General features: G+C 36.7%; 1 protein-coding gene across 1 annotated transcript in view; it reads left to right on the plus strand.

Annotated features, from left to right (window-relative positions):
• Window positions 1-24279, plus strand: part of LOC139981193 (uncharacterized) — an 81391-nt gene that overhangs the window by 24860 nt on the left and 32252 nt on the right. Inside the window, exons 13-37 of the mRNA XM_071993399.1 lie at window positions 1803-1916; window positions 2898-3011; window positions 3641-3754; window positions 4053-4166; window positions 4628-4741; window positions 5344-5457; window positions 5599-5712; window positions 5958-6071; window positions 6732-6845; window positions 7005-7118; window positions 7698-7811; window positions 8549-8662; window positions 9274-9387; window positions 10652-10765; window positions 11294-11407; window positions 11987-12100; window positions 13541-13654; window positions 14183-14296; window positions 14823-14936; window positions 15478-15591; window positions 19471-19584; window positions 20975-21088; window positions 21322-21438; window positions 21949-22065; window positions 22578-22694. Coding sequence (XP_071849500.1) covers window positions 1803-1916; window positions 2898-3011; window positions 3641-3754; window positions 4053-4166; window positions 4628-4741; window positions 5344-5457; window positions 5599-5712; window positions 5958-6071; window positions 6732-6845; window positions 7005-7118; window positions 7698-7811; window positions 8549-8662; window positions 9274-9387; window positions 10652-10765; window positions 11294-11407; window positions 11987-12100; window positions 13541-13654; window positions 14183-14296; window positions 14823-14936; window positions 15478-15591; window positions 19471-19584; window positions 20975-21088; window positions 21322-21438; window positions 21949-22065; window positions 22578-22694 — 2859 coding nt within the window. The remainder of the gene's footprint in view (window positions 1-1802; window positions 1917-2897; window positions 3012-3640; window positions 3755-4052; window positions 4167-4627; window positions 4742-5343; window positions 5458-5598; window positions 5713-5957; window positions 6072-6731; window positions 6846-7004; window positions 7119-7697; window positions 7812-8548; window positions 8663-9273; window positions 9388-10651; window positions 10766-11293; window positions 11408-11986; window positions 12101-13540; window positions 13655-14182; window positions 14297-14822; window positions 14937-15477; window positions 15592-19470; window positions 19585-20974; window positions 21089-21321; window positions 21439-21948; window positions 22066-22577; window positions 22695-24279) is intronic.

Genomic DNA, 24279 nt, shown 5'->3' on the forward strand with positions numbered 1-24279 from the left:
ATGCAAATGATGAAATGATTGGTTTAACTAATTCTTCAAGAAAGATAATTAAACCGACTGTTGTTTGTGGACATTTATACACTAGCATAGGCGTAGGAGCCTCATTTGATTTTTTTTTTGGGGGGGGGGGGGGGCTGTAACGACTTGCCCGAAAAATATAACCAAATTTTTTTCGCGCGCGTTCCACATGTTAATGTGCATATCATATAGGCATCCACCAGTTATTACATCACCTGCCAATAACATAAAATCATTTTCCGTGTTATTACCCTTCCATATCGGTTACAATTATTGGGGAAGTCGTTACAACAATAACGATAATAATAATAATATAAGTTTAACCATTGAAAAACACATTGCAAATTATTATTTTTTCAGTAGGTGCCAGTGGCGGAGCTAGAGGTATTGGTCGAGGGGGGGGGGGAGAGAATGGTCTGCAGGGGCGCTTTTGACACTATCTAAGCGGAGCGCCACCACAGGTTGGCGCGGAGCGTACAGAAATTTTTTGAGTAAAGATACTCCCTAGATCGCCGGAAATGACCCTTTCCGGGCCTTGCTAATTTGCAGATAAACGAATAATAAATAGGTGTCATCGCCATTTGTCAGAATATTGCACCAACAAAATGTGACAATGTCAATAAGTATTTGAGAGCGCAATAAAAAAGTCAATAATCGCGAATAAGTAAAAAGCTGAAAAGGGCGCCAGCAGTCCATTTGAGTCCGTCAGGGGGGCATCCGCCCCCTCTGACTGTATGGATGCTCCGCCACTGGTAGGTGCCCGCAAAATTCTCAGCATATTGCCCAAATTTTCACCAAAAAAATTGAAAAACACACTGCAAATTATTATTCTTTCAGTAGGTGCCCGAAAAAATTCTCAGCATATTGCCCGAATTTTCACCCCAAAATTTGAAAAACACATTGCAAATTATTCTTCTTTCAGTAGGTGCTCGAAAAATTCTCAGCATATTGCCTAAATTTTCACCAAAACAATGAAAAACACGTTGCAAATTATTATTCTTTCAGTAGATGCCCGAATAATTCTCAGCATATTGCCGAATTTTCACAAAAAAAAAAATGAAAAACACATTGCAAATTATTATTCTTCCAGTAGGTGCCCGAAAAATTCTCAGCATGTTGCCCGAATTTTCACCACAAAAATTGGTTGGGGGGGGGGGGCCCAGCACCCCGCCTCCTACGCCTATGTACACTAGGTATATACCTCGGTATACATGAGACAGTCAAAAAGTCACTTTTTTTTGCAGAACCATCACGTTTGAATCTATAAACAGTTGTGTGCATCAAGTTCACAAATTTCAAAGAATCATTACCAAACCTATAACGAGTATTACTCAAAGCAATATAACAATTTATTAAATTTGACATGCGCAAGAGGTACTTTCAACAATTTCAACAAACGAATGTTAAAGGAGACACAAACCCAACCATCAGATATAGCGTACATGACAGAATTTTGTGAGTAAAAACTCCCTCAAAACAACTATAAAAAACATCGCCCCGTTTAGGTGATATTGTTTTACGATGGAAACTTGTTTACCAACTCTTTTTAGAAATTGATGAATGATCATATTTTTTCTCTGAACATTTCCTCCCCGAATAAGGTTCCATAACATTGTTAATCCAAATTAAAGACAAAACAGAAATTCCCCTATTAATCAACTTTTTCCGCCTTTCTAAAGTGAAACCTGGCTATACACAAGCTAATCAACAACATTGTTGTGAGTTAACGTAACCACTGAAGTATTGTTATTAATTGTTCTCACATTACATTTAATTACCACCAGCTCCCGATCCCTGCCTGTCTAATCCATGCGGAGATAATGGATTATGTGTCAACCTTGGGACGTTGTTTTTGTGTCAATGTCAAAATGGCTTCACTGGAGATCTTTGTCAAAGAAGTAAGTATTTGGGACCTTATCGTTCTCTTGTCTAAGATGAAAGGCAATAATGGGAATTCGCTATGTTATAAGAACAATCAACCACTAAAATGGAGACACAATTTCCCAACCATCATCGTCATCATCATCTCTACCAGTCATCGTCACCTTCACCGTCTCCGTCTTCGTTATCGACATCGTCATCATCATCGTCATCGTCATCGTCATCGCCACTTTTACCGTTTCCATCTTCGTCATCGACATGGACATCGTCATCGTCATCGTCAACACTACCAAAAGTCTCATTAGTTAGCTATGCAAAAGCTAATTCCATTTGGGAGAAGTTACACCTTAATTGTTCCTTCACACAGAAAGTTGAAGACTTGAGCAAGTCTAAATATGACGTCATCACGTCGCATGTGCTTCAATTTCTTTTTCGTGTTTTTCTTTGTTTGTTATAATGTTTCATTTGTAAAAAAGATGAACTTGCAAATGCTGAATCTAACATATTTGGAAGAAAATATTGGTCAGTGTCAACACTGTTTACATTCACCTTAACACATTTTGTCAGTTGGTCCCGTTATGTACTGCACATATACCAGCTGCAATGATAATTAGTAGACGTGCAGGAAATTGGGACAGGTATGTGTGTGTGTGTGTCAGTGGGGGGGGGGGGGGGTTATATGAACCTGCTACTCGTATTTCGTTGAGGAAATGTCGAAAGGTATTGCGATAGTTTGGTATTATTTTGTTCATCTACCAACACCAGAGACAAGGTGTTTATATAGACGGCGTACCGACTATAGCAACTAAAATACACGTTATACACTTTGATATTATTAACGAGCAAACACTAACACACAATCCCCATATAGACTGTTTGATGAAGTCCTGACATCATTTTATAAAAGCTCGAGGATGATTCAGTAGATTTATCTTGCTTCAATGACATTTCTCGATATGTTGTATTGTTCGATAATGACCGTACCGTTTTTTTTGCAGCTCCAAATCCTTGTAACACAAATCCATGTGGTGATAACGGAATATGTCAAGATTTCAGTGGTGCCTTTACGTGTCAATGTATAAATGGATATTCCGGAGGTCTTTGTCAAAACGGTAAGTGGGCTAATATTCCATATATTGGAAAGTAGCCAGTGTTGTTATATACTTTCATGTTTATTCAATAACTATTCTATTGACGGAGAAAACCTAAACTAGGATCTTCTTTACCAAACGAACGATATGAGAGCTAATTATGAAATATTTGAAAACGTTTCTTACAATGACTTTCACATGATTTCAAAGGGGAGATCGGGGGAGGGGAAGGGGCACTAAATGACAAGTTTCTTCCGAGTGATCTTGGTAGGGGAATAAAGTTTTGTATGGACGGGCTGCAGTCTAATAAAACAAATATCGAATGAGAAGCGTATCTGTTGGGTCGTCGAATGTGCCTCCCTTGTCTGTCGGATGGTGTGGGGGAGGGGGGTAGAGGTGGCTGATGATATCTGGGGACGTCCCCCAGGAAAAGCCGTCAAATTTAGACGTCAAAAGGTGCATTCTCTGGCATATGTAGACCACTTATAGGTCTGTAATAAATTCTAACACGCAATGCTGCGCTAATACTTCGACATTTAAAATGTCCTGCACTAAACATTGTCCTCGACAGACAGATAAAGGTGGAGAGGTGGCTACCCCTCCCCGGACACCGGTTTCTTACGAAATCGCTTTTCCATTTTGTCTTACAGCTCCAAACCCTTGCACTTCGAATCCCTGTGGAGATAATGGAATATGTCTGAATTCTGATGGTGCCTTTACATGCCAGTGTCTAAATGGTTACACCGGAGATCTTTGTCAAAATGGTAAACAAAATATGTCAGCTCTGATCAAACAAAGGGTTGTAAGCTTTTTATCTTCGTATGATCCTTTCTTTCGTTGCTTTGGGTTAATTATTCACCATGTTTCATCAATGCTATAGCATAGTTAAACTAGATACTATGCTCAAATAACAACTTAAACTATTTTGAAACTAAACGATACATTTCCGAAAACTTTCCTTTTTTGTATTTGAATCGTACAACATAAATTGTTTATTTTAATAAAAAAATATGCCTTTCCTCAACTTTCGTCGTTAAATGTGTTCACATTAATTACCACCAGCTCCGAATCCCTGCCTGTCTAATCCATGCGGAGATAATGGATTATGTGTCAACCTTGGGACGTTGTTTTTGTGTCAATGTCAAAATGGCTTCACTGGAGATCTTTGTCGAAGTGGTAAGTATTCGGGACCTTATCGTTCTTGTGTCTAAGATGTGTCTTAGAGTGGGAGTTCTCCATGTTATAAGAACAATCACCAAATAAAATGGAAAAACAATCACAACCATCATCTTCATCGTCACCAAAAGTAATGAAAATTCAGGGTCAACTTTATCAACTTTCATCTTCACTCAACTTGAAATACCTGATGATTTTGCAGATTCTATATGTTTTAGAGAATTTAGCTTTGAAATAAAAAAACAGACTAATGACGACATTTACTTCAGTGTCTTATGATATCATAACTCACCCCCCCCCCACACACACACATACACACAATCCCCATATAGACTGTTTGATGAAGTCCTGACATCATTTTACAAAAGCTCGAGAATGTTTCAGTAGATTTATCTTGCTTCAATGACATTTCTCGATATGTTGTATTGATCGATAATGACCGTATCGTTTTTTTTTTGCAGCTCCAAATCCTTGTAACACAAATCCATGTGGTGATAACGGAATATGTCAAGATTTCAGTGGTGCCTTTACGTGTCAATGTATAAATGGATATTCCGGAGGTCTTTGTCAAAACGGTAAGTGGGTTAATATTTCATATATTGACAGTAGCCAGTGTTGTTATATACTTTCATGTTTATTCAATAACAAATCTATTGACGGAGAAAATTTAAAAAATAGTATTGTCTTTTGAAAACGAACGATATCAGAGCTAGTTACAATGACTTTCACATGATTTCAAGGGGGAGATCGGAAGGGGCACTAAATGACAAGTTTCTCCCAAGTGATCTTGGTAGGTGAATAAAGTTTTGCATGGACGGGCTGCAGTCTAATAAAACAAATATCGAATGAGGAGCGTATCTGTTGGGTTGTCAAATGTGCCTCCCTTGTCTGTCGGATGGGGTGGGGGGGGGGGGGATAGGGGTGGTTGATGAGATCTGGGGACGTTCCCTTGGAAAATCCGTCAAATTTAGACGTCGAAAGGGGCATTCTCTGGCATATGTAGACCACTTATAGGTCTATAATTAATTATAAAACGCAATGCTGCGCTAACACTTCGACATTTAAAATGTCCTACACTAAACATTTTCCTCGACAGACAGATAAAGGTGGGGAGGTGGCTACCCCCTCCCCCGGACAATGTTTTCTTACAAAATCTCTCTTCCATTTTTTCTTACAGCTCCAAACCCTTGCACATCGAATCCCTGTGGAGATAATGGAATATGTCTAAATTCCGATGGTGCCTTTACATGCCAATGTCTAAATGGTTACACCGGAGATCTTTGTCAAAATGGTAAACAAAATATGTCAGCTCTGATAAAACATAGGGTTGTAAGCTATTTAAATCAAGCTTATCAACCGCATTGTTATGAACTAACGTAATCACTGAACTATTGTCTTTAATTGTTTTCACATTACATTTAATTACCACCAGCTCCCAATCCCTGCCTGTCTAATCCATGCGGAGATAATGGATTATGTGTCAACCTTGGGACGTTGTTTTTGTGTCAATGTCAAAATGGCTTCACTGGAGATCTTTGTCAAAGAAGTAAGTATTTGGGACCTTGTCGTTTTCGTGTCTAAGATTAAAGGCAACAATGGGAATTCTCTATGTTATAAGAAAAATCAGCTACTAAAATGGAGACACAATCCCAACCATCAACGTCATCGTTATCGTCATCGTCATCGTTACCGTCACCGTCACCGTCGGATCCCGTAGATTTATCTTGCTTCAATGACATTTCTCAATATTTTGTCATTGATCGATCATGACCGTACCGTTTTTTTTTGCAGCTCCAAACCCTTGTAACACAAATCCATGTGGTGTTAACGGAATATGTCAAGATTTCAGTGGTTCCTTTTCGTGTCAATGTATAAATGGTTATTCCGGAGATCTTTGTCAAAACGGTTAGTGGGCTAATATTTCATATTTTGACAGTAGCCAGAGTTGGTATATACTTTCATGTATATTCAATAATAATTCTTTTTATAGAGAAAACTTACAAAATAGGATCTTCTTTTCAGAACGAAAGATATCAGAGCTAATTTTGAAATTTTAGAAAAGGTTTCTTACAATGACTTTCACAGGAATTCAAAGGTGGAGATCGGGGGGAGGGGAAGGGCAGTAAATGACAAATATCCCGAGTGATCTTGGTAGGGGCATGAATCTTTATATGGACGGGCCGTAGGCTAATAAAACAAATAATGAATGAGGAGCGTGTCTGTTTGGTAGTTGAAAGTGTCTCTCTTGTTGGGAGGGGGGATCGGGTGGATGAGATCTGGGGACGTTTCCAAAAAAATCCTTCAAATTAGACGTCAAATGGTGCATTCTGTGGCATATTTAGACCAGTTATAGGTCTATATTTAGGTCTAAATTGCAATGCTGTGCTAATACTTTTGACATTTATCAAAGTCCTACACTAAACGGTTTCCTCGACAGACGGTTGAGATTAGTTTTGTTAAATATAACCAACACAAGTTTACATTATTACCAGGCCTAAACTAACGTAATCACTGAACTATTGTCTTTAATTGTTTTCACATTACATTTAATTATATTACCACCAGCTCCCGATCCCTGCCTGTCTAATCCATGCGGAGATAATGGATTATGTGTCAACCTTGGGACGTTCTTTTTGTGTCAATGCCGAAATGGCTTCACTGGAGATCTTTGTCGAAGTGGTAAGTATTCGGGACCTTATCGTTCTCGTGTCTAAGATAAAAGGTTAGAATGGGAATTCTCTATGTTATAAGAACAATCAACCACTAAAATGGAGACACAATCACAACCATCATCATCGTCGTCGTCACCAAAAGTTATGACCGTTCCTTTCCTTGCAGCTCCAAATCCTTGTAACACAAATCCATGTGGTGTTAACGGAATATGTCAAGATTTCAGTGGTGCCTTTACGTGTCAATGTATAAATGGATATTCCGGAGATCTTTGTCAAAACGGTAAGTGGGCTAATATTTCATATTTTGACAGTGGCCAGAGTTGGTATGTACTTTCATTTATTCAATAACAGTTCTATTTACAGAAAAAAAGAGGATTTTCTTTTAAAAACGAAAGAAAGCTAATCATGAAAGTTTAGAAAAGTTTCTTAAAATGACTTGCACAGGATTTCAAAGGTGGAGATGTAGGGAGGGGAAGGGGCGCTAAATGCCAAATTTCCCTGAGTGATCTTGGGTACGGGCGTGAATCTTTATATGGACAGGCTGTAGGCTGATAAAACGATATCGAATGAGGAGCATGTCTGTTGGGTCGTCGAATGTGTCTCCCTTGTCGGGTCGGGGGGGGGGGGAGGTTTGGGGACGTCCCTCAGAAAAAACTTAAAATGTTGACGTAAAGAAGTGCATTGTGTGGCATATTTAGACAACTTATTGGTCTATAATTGGGTCTAAACGCAATGCTGTGCTAATACTTTTAACATTTACAAAAGTCCTACACTCAACATTTTCCTCGACACACGATAGAGTTGGGGAGCATACCCCCTCCCCAGGCTACTGGTTTCTCTCAAAATCTTTTTCTTACAGCTCCAAACCCTTGCACTTCGAATCCCTGTGGAAATAATGGAATATGTCTAAATGCTGATGGTGCCTTTACATGCCAGTGTCTAAATGGATACACCGGGGATATTTGTCAAAATGGTAAACAAAATATGTCAGATCTGATAAAACAAACTATACGATAAATTTCCTTTCTTATTTGTAGCCTACAACATGAATTGTTAATGTTAATAAAATATTTCCCCTTTCCTTAACTGTCGTCATTAATTGTGTTCACATTAATTATAACCAGCTCCCAACCCATGCCTGTCTAATCCCTGTGGAGATAGTGGAGTCTGTATCAACCTCGGTACATTGTTTTTGTGTCAATGTCAAAATGGAGTATGGATGGGTTTTATAACCACTCTATCATCTATTAATTCATTAAAAGAAAACTCACAGAAAACAAACACACATGCATGTGAAAAGTAACTCAAAAGGTTTAGATTTTGATGAAAATCATGAAGAATTTCATGTTGCCAGGAAGGTTGTAATCAGCCCAATAACTTGTTAACAATAACAATAATTGTGTTTGGAAATGTGACTGGTAGGCTAGCCTCCTTACATACTTTATTTACAGATATTGAAAGATGTATAAGCATTGAGTACTAAGTACTTTGATGTTCCTTCTTTTGTCCGAAGCATTTATTATTTCCTTTAGCTCCAAACAAGGTATCTCGAACCTTTTCGGAGAGCTGATATTGTCTCAGCATCAGCTACATATAAAACTACAGATAAAATTTGATCTATTTTTTTCCAAAATGAAAGAAAAGTAAGCTATTTGCGAAAAAGAGTTAAATTTATCGATCTTGGAATCTCCTTTTATTTTTTCTCTTCAGCTCCAGACCCTTGCATCTCGAATCCATGTGGAGATAATGGAATATGTCTGAATTCCGATGGAGCGTTTACTTGCCAGTGTCTAAATGGATATTCAGGAGAACTTTGTCAAAATAGTGAGTGGACTTGACAAATTTATATACACTGAAAGATAAACAACATCATATAAGCAATATTACACAGTGACGTCGCTAGACGTTTGTAAGTACTGGGATGTGGACACAGGAAAATGAGAGCAACATTGTGAGTAGGGCGGGGGGGGGGAGTGGGGCACAGAATGTGGGTTACACCAGGTACCCGCGGAACGCAAAGCCATGTCGTTGTTGGGTCCATTAGTCCGCAATTGGGCCCCTTCTTGGTCTTTATCGTTTCCAGAACTTATCTCAGCTATAAATCAGTAGAAATTTGGCCGGAGGGAGACGAAAGTAAATGGAGTGTGCAACAGTCAAAGGTTGTGTATCTTCATGCCTGAGGGCACCGGGGGTGGCGCCAAATATTATTGTGGATATGTGCCCCTCTGTAACACCATTGAGACTCAACAGATACCACTCTCCTTCTCCCCCTCTCCCCCTCTCCCTCCCCCTCTATCTCAAATGTTTCAGTAAAGTATGATAATCGTAGCTACATTTGCATGAATATTTTATCAAAAGACTTTTCGAATTCCACTTTCCGATGCCATATCGACTATTTCTAATCGAAAGATTCAATTTTTATCTCGTTTGTCCAGCTCCAAATCCTTGCACTTCGAACCCCTGTGGAAATAATGGAATTTGCCTGAATCTCAACATTCGCTTCATCTGCCAATGTCAGAATGGTTTCACTGGAGAATTCTGTCAGAATGGTAAGTTACATTACTTTGTTATGGATCTCCACAAATGAACTAGTCATGTAAAACGATGTACTAAAAGAACCCGATGGTGTATCTCATACACATGATGTAGGGATGTGTTGTACACCCTTGTTTAACCGTAATAACATGCATGCTGTTATGCGTGAAAACACATGTTATATGTAACTAAAAGATGATGATGTAGTTAATGATCATCATCTATTTTTATATGTTCATCGTTAAATATTACAACATGATCACTTACATGTATGAATGGTGTACGATAAACTCGCGATAGTAAGGGCATTAATCTTCTTTTGAACGATAGCGGTGCTGAAGATCTCGCTGATTTTGCTGAGCTGTTAGGTTCTATCCACTAGTATTGTGACCTCATAGATGGTTTGACTTAATTTCAGCCGTAAATGTAGAATATTCTTCTTGTAAAGGTTGGGAGTCAAATTCACGACGCGAGGGAAAAAAGTTTCCCTACCTTCGCGCATGCGTTGACGTATAATTCCGCTAAATGCGTGAAATAAATACACGGAATTATTGCCAGAATGCCCTATTAAACCAATGTGAATATGATCATATTTACATATAGTCTATCTGTTGCTGATCTATATTGATAGAGCTCTTAATTTTGTTTTTGAAATTAAGTTACAGTTGTTATTATCTTGAATGATAATCTATAGCGCCAGTCTCTAGAATGTAATGTCTTGTTCATTTCTTAGTTCATCGTTTCCGTCCCTTTCGTGGTGTGCAGTGATTTTCCCACAAAATCTACCATTACACAAGTTACCAGAGCAAAGAAATCGTGTGATATATATATATATATATATATATATATATATATATATATATATATATATACCAGTGTTCCCAAACCATAGATATAGTCACATTGATTAAATGCTACTGTTTCAAAGGCCCTAAATAGACAGACTGAAACTGTTTTGTGTACAAGCGTAAACACGCAAGCCGAAATGAATCGTTGCTTTACAAAACTAAATTCCTACGTACAGAGCGATTCAATTCAATTATTGTCCGATGGGGCTGAACTGAATATATCTGTTGCCACATTGCAACAACAACAAAAAACCTACGATAGGGATACATAATTTACGAGATGATCATTAAAAGAAAAAGAAGGATCAAAATTATTGTTTCTAATGGATACATCATCCTTTTGAAACAAATTCTATATCATATGCAATGTGGATAAATTTGTTTAATAATAAAATAGTATCCTATTATTTTACATATTCATAACCACCAGCTCCCAATCCTTGCCTGTCTAATCCCTGTGAAGATAATGGAGTCTGTATCAACCTTGGTATATTGTTTTTGTGTCAATGTCAAAATGATTTCACTGGTGAATTTTGTCAAATTGGTGAGTATGAATGGGTCTTGTAATCACTCTATGATCTATTTATTCACTAAAACAAAACAAAAACCACACACAAGCATTTGAAACGTAACTCAAAAGATGTAGATTTTGACGAAAAACATGACGAATTTCATGTTGCCAAGAAGGTTGTAATCAGTGGGTAATTAGCCCAATAACCTGTTAACAATGAAAACCATTTTTGTTTTTAAATGTGACTTGTAGGCTAGGCGCTTGACATATTTTATTTAGAGATATTGAAAGATGTATACGCATTACGGAATAAGTATTTTAATATTCCTTCTTCTGTCCCGAAAGCATGTTTTGTTTTCTTTAGCTCCAATCAAGGGTATCTCGAACCTTTTTGGAGAGCTGATATTCTCTCAGCATCTTTAACGATAATTATAGCTCAATATAAAACTGAGAAAATATGATCGCATATTTCAAATTGAAAGAAACGTCAGCTATTTTCGAAATAGAGTTAAGTTCATAGAGTTTTATCTCTATTTCTTGGAATCTCTTATTTTCTTATAGCTCCAAATCGTTGCATCTCGAATCCATGTGGAGATAATGGAATATGTCTGAATTCCGATGGAGCGTTTACGTGCCAGTGTCTAAATGGATATTCAGGAGAACTTTGTCAAAATAGTGAGTGGACTTGACAAATGTATACACACTGAAAGATAAACAACATCATTAAGCAATATTACATTGTGACGTCTTAGACGTTTATAAGTATAGGGAGGTGGGACACAGCAAAATGAGAGCAACGTTGTGAATGGCGGGTCACAGAATGCGAGTAATACAAGGTACCCGCGGAACGCAAAGCCATGCCGGTGTTGGGTCTATAAGTCCACCAAAGGGCCCATTTGTTTGGTCTTTATCGTTTCCAGAACTTATCTCAGCTTTAAATAAGTAGAAAATTGGAGGAAGACGAAAGTAATTTGAGTGAGTAACAGTCAAAATTTGTGTATCTTCCTACCTGACGGCACTGGGATGGGGGAGGGGGGCGCCAAAATTTATTGCAACACCATTGGCGACGTAACAGATCCCACTCTCTCTCTCCCCCCTCTCCCTTCCCTATCTATCTCAAATGTTTCAGTTAAGTATGATAATCGTGGCTACATTTGCATGAATATTTGATCAAAAGACTATTCAAATTTCACTTTCCGATGCTATATCGACTACTTCTAATCGAAAGATTCAATTTTCATCCCGTGTGTCCAGCTCCAAATCCTTGCACTTCGAACCCCTGTGGAAATAATGGAATTTGCCTGAATCTCAACATTCGCTTCATCTGCCAATGTCAGAATGGTTTCACTGGAGAATTCTGTCAGAATGGTAAGTGACCTTACTTTGTTATGGATCTCCACAAAAGAACTAGTCATGTAAAATGATGTACTAAAAGAACCCGATGGTGTGTATGTATGCCTGTAGATTTTTTTAGAGCCTGGAACTCGCGAAGAAGCCTCATTGGCTTATCAAAGCCCGAAACTGACCGAAGTTAGTCTCTTAGATTCATATTTAACGTCCATGATTATGAATTGTCAATTGTCAACAACTCTGTAACTGGATGACTTACATTAATATTGGAGTGACTCGAACTGGAGACCTTATGATTGGAAGGCACCGGTGTATCACATACACATGATGTAGGGATGTATTGTGCACCAATGTTTCATCGTAATAACATGCATGCTGTTATGCGTGAACACGTATGTTATATTAATCTAAAATATGATGATGAAGTTTATGATCATCATCTATTTTTGTATGTACATCGTTAAATACTACAACATGATCACTTACATGTAGAAATGGTGTACGATAAACTCGCGATAGTAAAGGCATTAATCTTCTATTAAAGGATAGTGGTGCTGAATATCTCGCTGATTTTGCTGAGCTGTTAGGTTCTATCCACTAGCACTGTGACCTCATTGATTGTTTGACCAAACATTTGCCGTAAATAGACAATTCTACTTGTAACAGTTGGGAGTCAAACTCACGACGCGAGGGAAAAAAAGTTTCCCTACCTTCGCACATGCGTTGACGTATAATGCCGCTAAATGCGTGAAATAAATACACGGAATTATTGCCAGAATACCCTATTAAACTAATGTGAATATGATAATATTTACATATAGCCTATCTGTTGCTGATCTATATTCATAGAGATCTTTATTTTGTTATTGAAATTAACTTACAGTTGTTATTATCTTGAATGATAATCTATAGCGCCAGTCTCTAGAATGTAATGTCTTGTTCATTTCTTAGTTCATCGTTTCCGTCCCTTTCGTGGTGTGCAGTGATTTTCACACAAACTCTACCATTACACAAGTTACCAGAGCAAAGAAATCGTGTGATATATATATACCAGTGTTCCCAAACCATAGATATAGTCACATTGCTTAAATGCTACTGTTTCAAAGGCCCTAAATAGACAGACTGAAACTGTTTTGTGTACAAGCGTAAACACGCAAGCCGAAATGAGTCGTTGCTTTACAAAACTAAATTCCTACGTACAGAGCGATTCAATTCAATTATTGTCCGATGGGGCTGAACTGAATATATCTGTTGCCACATTGCAACAAAATAAACCTACGATAGGGATACATATTCTACGAGATGATCATTAAAGCAAAAGGAGGACCAAATTATTGTTTTAATTGATACATCAATCTTTTGAAACAAATTCTATGTCATATGCAATGTGGATCAAAACCTTTTGCGTTTTTAATAATTAAATAGTATCATATTATTTTACATATTCATAACCACCAGCTCCCAATCCTTGCCTGTCTAATCCCTGTGGAGATAATGGAGACTGTATCAACCTCGGTACATTGTTTTTGTGTCTATGTCAAAATGATTTCACTGGTGAATTTTGTCAAATTGGTGAGTATGAATGGGTCTTGTTTTATTATCTATTAATTCAATAAAACAACTCATAAAAACACACACAAGGAATTGAAACGTTACATAAAAGATGTAGATTTTGACGAAAATCATGAAAAAGTTCATGTTGCAAAGAAGGTTGTAATCAGTTGGTAATTAGCCCAATAACTTGTTAACAATATGAACTATTTTTGTTTTTAAATGGGACTTGTAGGCTAGGCTCTTGACATATTTCATTTACAGATATTGAAAGATGTATAAGCATTACGTAATAAGTATTTTAATGTTCCTGCGTTTGTCCCAAAGCATGTTTTGTTTTCTTTAGCTCCTAACAAGGGTATCTCGAACCTTTTTGGAGAGCTGATATTCTCTTAGCATCTTTAACAATAATTATAGCTCAATATAAAACTGATAAAATATGATCTCATATTTCAAATTGAAAGAAACGTCAGCTATTTGCGGAATAGAGTTAAGTTCATAGAGTTTTATCTCTATTTCTTGGAATCTCCTCTTATTTTTTTCTTATAGCTCCAAACCGTTGCATCTCGAATCCATGTGGAGATAATGGAATATGTCTGAATTCCGATGGAGCGTTTACTTGCCAGTGTCTAAATGGATATTCAGGAGAACTTTGTCAAAATAGTGAGTGGACGTGACAAATTTATAAACACTGAAAGATAAACAACATCATATATTCACACAAACTCTATCATTACACAGGTTACCAGAGCAAAGAAGTCCTGTGATATATATACCAATGTTCTTAAACCATAGATATAGTCACATTGCTTAAATGTTACTGTTTCAGAGGCCCTAAACAAAACGGAAACTATTTTGTGTGACAGTACAAGCGTAAACACGCAAGCCGAAATGAATCATTTCTTAACAAAACTAAATCCCTACGTACAGAGCGATTCAATTCAATTATTGTCCGATGGGGCTGAACTGAATATATCTGTTGCAACATTGCAACAACAAAAAAACCTACGAATACGGATTCATAATTTACGAGATGATCATTAAAAGAAAAGAAGGATCAAAATTATTGTTTCTAATGGATACATCATCCTTTTGAAACAAATTCTTTATCATATGCAATGTAGATAAAAACTTTGCGTGTTTAATAATAAAATAGTATCTTATTGTTTTATGTATTCATAACCACCAGCTCCCAATCCTTGCCTGTCTAATCCCTGTGGAGATAATGGAGTCTGTATCAACCTCGGTATATTGTTTCTGTGTCAATGCCAAAATGATTTCACTGGTGAATTTTGTCAAATTGGTGAGTATGAATGGGTCTTGTAATCACTCTATTATCTATTAATTCAATGAAATTTTTTTAAAAAGAGAACACACACAAACATTTGAAACGTAACTCACAAGATGTAGATTTTGATGAAAATCATGAAGCATTACATGTTGCAAAGAAGGTTGTAATCAGTTGGTAATTAGCCCAGTAACCTGTTAACAATAAGAACTATTTTGTTTTTAAATGGGACTTGTAGGCTAGACTCTCCTAACATATTTTATTTACAGATATTGAAAGATGTATAAGCATTACGTAATAAGTATTTTAATGTTCCTTCTTTTGTCCGAAAGCATGTTTTGTTTTCTTTAGCTCCAAACAAAGTATCTCGAACCTTTTTGGAGAGCTGATATTTTCTCAGCATCTTTAACGATAACTATAGCTCAATATAAAACTGATAAAATATGATCTGATTTTTACAAATTGAAAGAAACGTCAGCTATTTCGAAATAGAGTTAAGTTCATAGAGTTTTATCTCTATTTCTTGGAATCTCCTCTGACTTATTTTTTCTTATAGCTCCAAACCGTTGCATCTCGAATCCATGTGGAGATAATGGAATATGTCTGAATTCCGATGGAGCGTTTACTTGCCAGTGTCTAAATGGATATTCAGGAGAACTTTGTCAAAATAGTGAGTGGACGTGACAAATTTATATTCACTGAAAGATAAACAACATCATATAAGCAATATTACATAGTGACGTCGCTAGACGTTTATAAGTATAGGGAGGTGGGACACAGGAAAATGAGAGCAACATTGTGAGTAGGGGGGGGGGGCACAAAATGTGGGTTATACCAGGTAACCGCGGAACGCAAAGCCATGCCGATGTTGGGTCCATTAGTCCGCCATAGGGCCCCTTTTTTGTCTTTATCGTTTCCATAACCTATCTCAGCTTTAAATCAGTAGTAATTTGGCCGGAGAGAGACGAAAGTAAATGGAGTGTGCAACAGTCAAAGGTTGTGTATCTTCTTCCCTGGGGGAACCGGGGGGTGGCGCCAACAATTATTGTGGATATGTGCCCCTCTGCAACACCATTGGCGACGCTACAGATTCTACCCGCTCTCTCCCGCTCTCCACCCCCTCTCCCTCTCAAATGATTCAGTAAAAATTTTGATAATCGTAACTACATTTACAAGAATAAATGAACAGATTTTTAAATTCCACTTTTCCTATGCTATATCGACTGTGTTTTGAACTGGCCCTTTGTACCGAGCTGCCGTGAATGAAATGAGTAGTACAGTTGTTTATCGTTTTGTGTGATTAAATTAGTATTTTTGATGTTGTTGGATGTCTTTATGTGTGACTACTAACGCTTACTCACCTGTTGTTTTTCAAGGAATTAAAAAAACGGGTGAGATGTAAAACTGTGTTTTAAGCTACCGTGTGTTATCCCAATTAGTATTACTATAGGTATAGGCCTTTCTTCAGTGACAGTGTATAGTAGGATGCACTCCAACAATACCAAAAGCATAGGACTAGATCGACGCCTAATATACTCTAATTCAGAGACAATGCATGATATCCGGAAACGTATGCACGACTTCACAATAGACTCACAGTTGATGAGCAAACTGAAGGAACAATCAATACAACGACTATACAGAGGAACCCGGGCAGGTATACAGAATCGGATTAGGAACACACATCCGTCTCATATTATTTGGCTTTCAGTATGGATTGACAGCTAATGTGAATAGCATTCAAGGAAAATGTGTACATTTGGAGCAAACTGTTACAAACCTACGTAAGTTGTGTTTCATCACGTTACATAAAAAGAAAGTTACAAACTCCTGCCAAAGAATGGCTAAACGAGATTCCACAACACCTAGTGCCGGATGAAGCTTTACACATGAATAATTACTTCATGTTTCGCCATGACCGGCAGTTTTCTGTAAATGGTGGTGGACTTATAACGTATATTACGAATAACTGGTCGGTATGCTACCCTATGGTATGTTCTACCATCTCAACACCAGAATTTGAGCTTCTTGCTCTTAGGGCACGACCACGATACCTTCCAAGTGAGATATCAAATAAAACTATCATAAATGTATATACAAGGCCATCGTCTCACTTTTCAATAGAAGATCAACAATTAATATCAACAATTACCAAGCTTCAAAAGGAAAATCCCCGATCGTATTTTATAATAACTGGCGATATAAACCGAGAACACATTGATGTCATCGAAACAATGAGTTTCAAAAAATCTCGTAAACTTCTGCACTTACCCACAGTCAAATTCTATATTAGATGTAGTGTATTTAAAAGGGGACTATTATTATGCAAAGAAAATGCACCCGATATCCGTCTGAGATCACTGTAGTGTTCTATACTTATACCAAAGTATACTGAGAAACGCCGTGTAAACAAAAACCCACGACGGCTAATGGAAAGGGACTTATCAAGAGAAAATGTTATGATCATGCAAGATATGATCGAAACAACGGACTCGAATGTCTTCCGAGAAAGTTGTGATGATTTAAGTGAACTAACGGAAGTGGTCTCAAGTTATATTGACTTTGTCAGTGACGTATGTATACCACAAAGCGACTGGCACCCACTGATATGATAAAACGAATACCCCCGGACAACAGTATTAAACAACTGGAAAAAGACAAGCAGAGGACCATTGAGGAGGGGAATCAAAACCTACGGAATAAAATACAGAGGAAAATTAACAAATATGTATCTGACAAAGGAAGTAACACCTTTGGACAAATAAAAGGAAACTCTCGTACTTTTTGGGATATACAAAGATGGCACTATTATGCGTATTGATAAAGAGCTAGGGAGTGAATTGACTGAACATTTTGGACGATGTAATGATTCTGTAAGTAGAGATATCCCATTATGTTTATCCGAATTAAAGGATGGTTTTCCTAAATTAGATGTTAATCTGGTATCTCGACAATTCAGTAAAGATAAGAGTGGTGTTGCATGTGGATCAGGCAAATTTCCCTGGTGGGTATTTAAATGCTGTCCTAGTGAATTAGCCCCTGTTTACGCATCTTTATTTCAGGAAAGCATTCAAAATAGGGAAATTCCTAGTTTGTGGAAAACAGCATTAACATCTCCTGTTCCCAGAGTGTAGTACCCCAAGAATGTAAATGATTTCAGACCAATTGACTTAGCAAGTATTGCATTTAATAGCATGCAAAAGCTCTTTTTGCCACAGTAAATGAAGAGTATTGATCAGATTGGGGATAAACGACAATTTGCTTACAAAAAAGGTGTATTCTGTATCGACGCTGTGCTTTTACTAATCTATGAAATTGTGTCGCATTTGAATAACCAGGAAACCACTCTATCAAAGGTGTTGTTCTTCGATTTCTCCAGTGCATTCAATACAGTCTTTGCAAATAAATTAACTAAGGATTTATCTAGATATATTATTGAGCCATGGCTCATACATATCGGATGGCTCACTTTTTAAAGGGATGGTCACGACAAGTTAAATTGGAGAAAGGGTTGTCAGATAAGTCTGAAATAAAAGTTGGTATGCCTCAGGGAGGTCCATTATCTGCTTTATTGTTTACTATAAACACTGATGAAATCAATTCTAATGATCACATCTCCGTCACAAACTTTGCTGACGACACTGCATTATCATGTAAAGTATACAAAAGTTCATTTGTCTGTGAGCAATCAGATTACCAACGATTTGTTAACGACACAGAATGAACATGTGATCATGAGAATTTGTTGATCAGTCCCAAAAAGTCGAAGGAAATGTGCTTTGCAAACATAAACAGAACGCATAAAGGCCTTGTGTCATGAAAACCACAAAGTGTACAAATACAGGGATCTGACGTTAAGAGAACGTCCAGGATTGACTATTTAGGGGGACGCATTGACAACAGACTGACGTTTAACTGTCATCAAAGAAATTGAGCAAGGTGTACCATATCGTATCTAGTTTAGCTTATATTGTGTCATTTTTTAACAAAGAATCAAAGGAAGATGTATTCAATTCTGCTATCCTGCCCCATATTATTTGTAGGCTGTACCTGTTTGGTATCACTTTATATCATTGTAAAGATAAGAATAGACTAACTAAGGTTCTTCAGTATACAGCGTAAATATTGAAGTAGATTACCATTCATTAAGAGAAATCGTGAATACCTCTGCTAAGACCGAATTAATGAGAATGACAAATACTATTGAAAACAATCAAACCATCAATTGCATGCTTCACTTTTACCATTCATTTAACCACATCCAGCAGAAATCTTAGAAATCCCCATATCTTGCTAAAAATACAGAATTCAGCTGTACAGAAATTCTTTATTTATCGTGCTGCAATATTTATTCAGTCTGGTCACTTAGAACCAACGTAATTTTATGTCTGTTTCTTTTATATGTATATTTTGAATATTATGTCATATTTTAACAGTATTTTGTACTCCTTTTTATAAATATTTTGTTTGATATTTATACTGGTTTCAATAAACATTCGTTTATAATAAACATTTGTTTGAAAGACACAATATTTCCCTGTTTGTCCAGCTCCAAATCCTTGCACTTCGAACCCCTGCGGAAATAATGGAATGTGCCTGAATCTCAACATTCGCTTCATCTGCCAATGTCAGAATGGTTTCACTGGAGAATTCTGTCAGAATGGTAAGTTACATTTCTTTGTTATGGATCTCCACAAATGAACTAGTCATGTAAAACGATGTACTAAAAGAACCCGATGGTATGCGTGTATGTATGTGTGTATGTTTTTTAGATCCTCCTGCAAGCAGGAACTCGCGTAGAAGACTCACTGGCTTATCAAAGCCGCAAGCTGACCGAAGTCAGTCTCTTAGATTCATATTTAACGTCCATAATGATGAATTGTCAATTGTCGACAACTCTGTAACTGGACAACATACGTTAATCTTGGAGTGACACGAACTGGGGACCTTATGATTGGAAGGCACCGATGTATACACATGATGTAGGGATATGTTGTGCACCAATGTTTAATCGTAACAACATGCATGCTGTTATTCGTGACCACACATATATTCAACTAAAATATGATTATGTAGTTAATGATCATCATCTATTTTTGTATGTACATCGTTAAATATTACAACATGATCACTTACGTGTATGAATGGTGTACGATAAATTCGCGATAGTAAGGGCATTAATCTTCTTTTAAAGGATAGCGGTGCTAGAGATCTCGCTGATTTTGCTGAGCTGTTAGGTTCTATCCACTAGCATTGTGACCTCATTGATGGTTTGACCAAACTTTCGCCGTAAATAGAGAAAATTCTTCTTGTAAAGGTTGGGAGTCAAACTCACGACGCGAGGGAAAAAGTTTCCATACTTTCGCGGATGCGTTGACATATAATTCCGCTAAATGCGTGAAATAAATCCACGGAATTATTAACAAATTGCCTTTAAGTATTAAACCAATGTGAATATGATAATATTTACATAAATCCAATCTGTTGCTGATCTGTTTTCATAGAGAACTTTATGATTTTCTTTTAATTAACTTACAATTGTTGATATCTTGAATGATTACCTATAGCGCCTGTCAAACAACACAAACATTATACAGGTTACCAGAGCAAAGATTGTGTGATACAAGTGTTCCCAATCAATAGATATAGTCACATAGCTCAATTAGTACTGTTTCAGAGGCCCTAATATAGACGGAAAACTGTTTTGTGTGACAGAACTGTCAAACGAAAGGAAGCGTAAATACCAAAGCCGAAATGATTCGTTGCTTTACAAAACTACATTCCTACGTACAGGACAATTTAATGCAATTATAGTCCGATTGGGTTAAACAGAATATATCTGTTACCATATTAGCAACACAACAAACTTACGAGATGATCATTAGAAAAAAAGGGTCTAAGGTATATGTTTTTGATGGATACAGCATCATTTGGAAACAGATTCTTTATCATATGCACTGTGGGTAAAAACTTGGGTACAAACTTGGGTAAAAACTGTGGGTAAAAAATTAATTAGTATCATTATATTGTATTTACATATTCATAACCCCCAGCTCCCAATCCTTGCATGTCTAATCCCTGTGGAGATAATGGAGTATGCGTCAACCTCGGTACAATGTTTTTGTGTCAATGTCAAAATGGTTTCACTGGAGATCTTTGTCAAATTGGTGAGTACCTTTCTCTGCACCATCATACGTAGTTCTCTAGCCCCCAAGCCCACCTCACCTCCCCCAAAATGATACTTACTACGTCGTTGTTTATGCATCTTTATACTCAATGTAAATGGGAGGCTTTCATAGCAACCATGTCGATGAATGTTTTTTATCGACAGTCCGACAGTGAGGTCGGTTTGACTAGAAGCTATTACTGATAATAACAAGTTCCCTTTTTTTCATTTAAGGTGATGTGTGTTCTTCAAATCCTTGTGTAAACGGAGGAACCTGCTTACCTAATGGGGACATCTTCCTGTGTCTATGTCTTCCCGATTACAGAGGTATAACCTGTGAAACCCTTAACAGTAAGTGTCTTTTGCCATAATTAATCGCCGACATATCATAGTTAGTAATTATTTCATAATACATTTTGAAGATCTTTACAGCTTTTAAAATTGAGAGTTTTCAGTCCGAGTGACAACTTGTTTTATCATTCTTCATTTGTAGACTTTGTTTCGTCTAGATTACATGCTAAATTTCCCAAATCGCAACTATAATAGAAAGCGTATTTCAAGTTGTAGAAAGAAATCCAATGTACATGGCATGATAATTTTGTACTGTGAAGAAGAGACAACTAATCAGTATAAACTGAAGTGTGTAATAACACTGTAACACTTGTTACACCTGTCAGCAGATTCTACTGTGGACGAATTCACTGACTAATTCATTATTTGATCAAGGGTGTTTCAACTGATGACTGGTTAGGACTCAAAACAACTGTCCCTATGTTTGATTAGTTTATCATGTAAGGGCGGTTGAAATTACAAAGCTATAACTTGTACTGATAATAACAAGCTTCTTTTTTTTCATTTAAGGTGATGTGTGTTCTTCAAATCCTTGTGTAAACGGAGGAACCTGCTTACCTAATGGGGACATCTTCCTGTGTCTATGTCTTCCCGGTTACAGAGGAATAACATGTGAAACCCTTAACAGTAAGTGTCTTTTGCCATAATTAACCGCCGACATATAATGGCTAGTGGTTATTTCATAATACATTTTGAAGATCTTTGCAGCTTTTAAAATTGAGAGTTTTCAGTCCGAGTGATAACTTGTTTTATCATTCTTCATTTGTAGGCTTTGTTTCGTCTAGATTACATGCTAAATTTCCCAAATCGCAACTATAATAGAAAGCGTATTTCAAGTTGTAGAAAGAAATCCAATGTACATGGCATGATAATTTTGTTCTGTGAATAAGAGACAACTAATCAGTATAAACTGAAGTGTGTTATAAAACCGTAAAACATGTTAGACCTGTCAGCAGATTCTACTGTGGACGAATTCACAGACGAATTCATTACTCGATCAAAGGTGTTTCAACTGATGACTGGTTAGGACTCAAAACAACTGTCCCTATGTTTGATTAGTTTATCATGTAAAGGCGGTTCAAAAGTACAAAGCTATAACTTGTACTGATGATAACAAGTTTCCTTTTGTTTCATTTAAGGTGATGTGTGTTCTTCAAATCCTTGTGTAAACGGAGGAACCTGCTTACCTAATGGGATCGCCTTCCTGTGTCTATGTCCTCCCGGGTACAGAGGAATAACCTGTGAAACTCTAAACAGTAAGTTTCTCTTGTCATACTTCACGTTCGAAATATTATTGTTAGTGGTTATTTAACACATTTTGAAGATATTTCTGCAATCGCAACCATAATAGTAGTATTTCAAATTTAAATATAAAATAATATTAACTAAAATACCCAATGTATATGGCTTGATCAGTTGTATTGTGAATAAGAGACAACCTTTAATCAGTATTAACAAGTGTAACAAGTGAATATTATTTGGGTTTCTATACCCGAATTTTGATCCATTTAGTATTAATGTAGGTGTCTTACAACGCCTGCGAGCATTGGTTATTCTTTAAATTTGTTTTCTTTTGCTGAGTTGTATTCCTTATGAAATGTAAGTCATGTTTCGCTCAATAAGAGAATTTGCTTGGCTCTTTGAGATGCTTAAATGCGATTTTCTGACAAAGTATACTTGACATTATAGCTTCCACAAGGCTGTATCGCATGAATTAACCCCACTTCAGTTGTATAAAGAAAAGAAAATAAAAGGAAAAGAAAAAGAAAAGAAAAAAGTCAAAGAAAAAAGGTTTTCATCGAATATTTGTAATAAACTATTACTAGATTGGCGCTGCACATGTGACGACACAGCTCGTATTTTGTTCCTATATTTTTTTATATCTTTCTTCCGTTTAACATTTGTTGTTTTTGTACTCACTTGCTGCAATATGGATAAATTGCCACTGTTTTATGTATTCTAATACTAATTCTATCGCTTGGATTGTGTGTAAATGTTGATTGTCCAACTACCACTAACCAGCCGATTCGGTATACAGCAGCTGAGTTATGTTCTATGAAGCCTAAGTCGGCCATTTTGTTATTGATCTATTGAACTTGGAGTTACCTAATGCCATGAAGAAAAGAAAGCGAGGGAAAGCTGGTAAATTCAAGCCATATTTCACGTCAATAATAATAACTTACTAATAAAATGAATGAGTTGCACGGTTATGTACAATACATAAAAGATTATAAACATATTAGCCTCATGGGCAATTCCATGGTAACGGAAGGACATTGGGACTAATTTTCTGACATTTGAACAAGTATATCATGAATATCCCCATTAATTACAACAAGTAATTGTCATCATTGAGTAGCTATAACTACATACTTCAATTTCCACATATTTTTTTTACACAAACCCTTCCCATTTTTGAAATATGAATATTAATGAGGTCGGTAACGGAAGGACAGCAAACGGACAAGGGTTTTCACACGTCTTGAGTTTATTGTAAAACTCTGTGAATTCTATGGAGTAATCTTATTTTAGAGGTGAGAAATGTTATCCCAATACTGTTTCCTATACTGTACCACTTTCAATTCTGAAATTGTTGCTTTGGTTTTCTAGAAATATTGTGCTAATTAAAGTTAAATTTGGTAACGGAAGGACGGTAACGGAAGGAAAATATGTCCACTCATTTACAGTGTACAAAGAAGAGTATATCACATGTTGACACAATAATAAAATTGTCAGAACCAACATTCCAATGTGAACTATAACAATGTACTGACCATCAAAAGCAAAATATGGAAGTTATTTCTAATTATCAACTAATCACATTATGTTAATTAACTGTAT

The sequence above is a fragment of the Apostichopus japonicus genome, chromosome 15, assembly GCF_037975245.1.
Source record: "Apostichopus japonicus isolate 1M-3 chromosome 15, ASM3797524v1, whole genome shotgun sequence".
NCBI lineage: Eukaryota > Metazoa > Echinodermata > Holothuroidea > Aspidochirotida > Stichopodidae > Apostichopus > Apostichopus japonicus.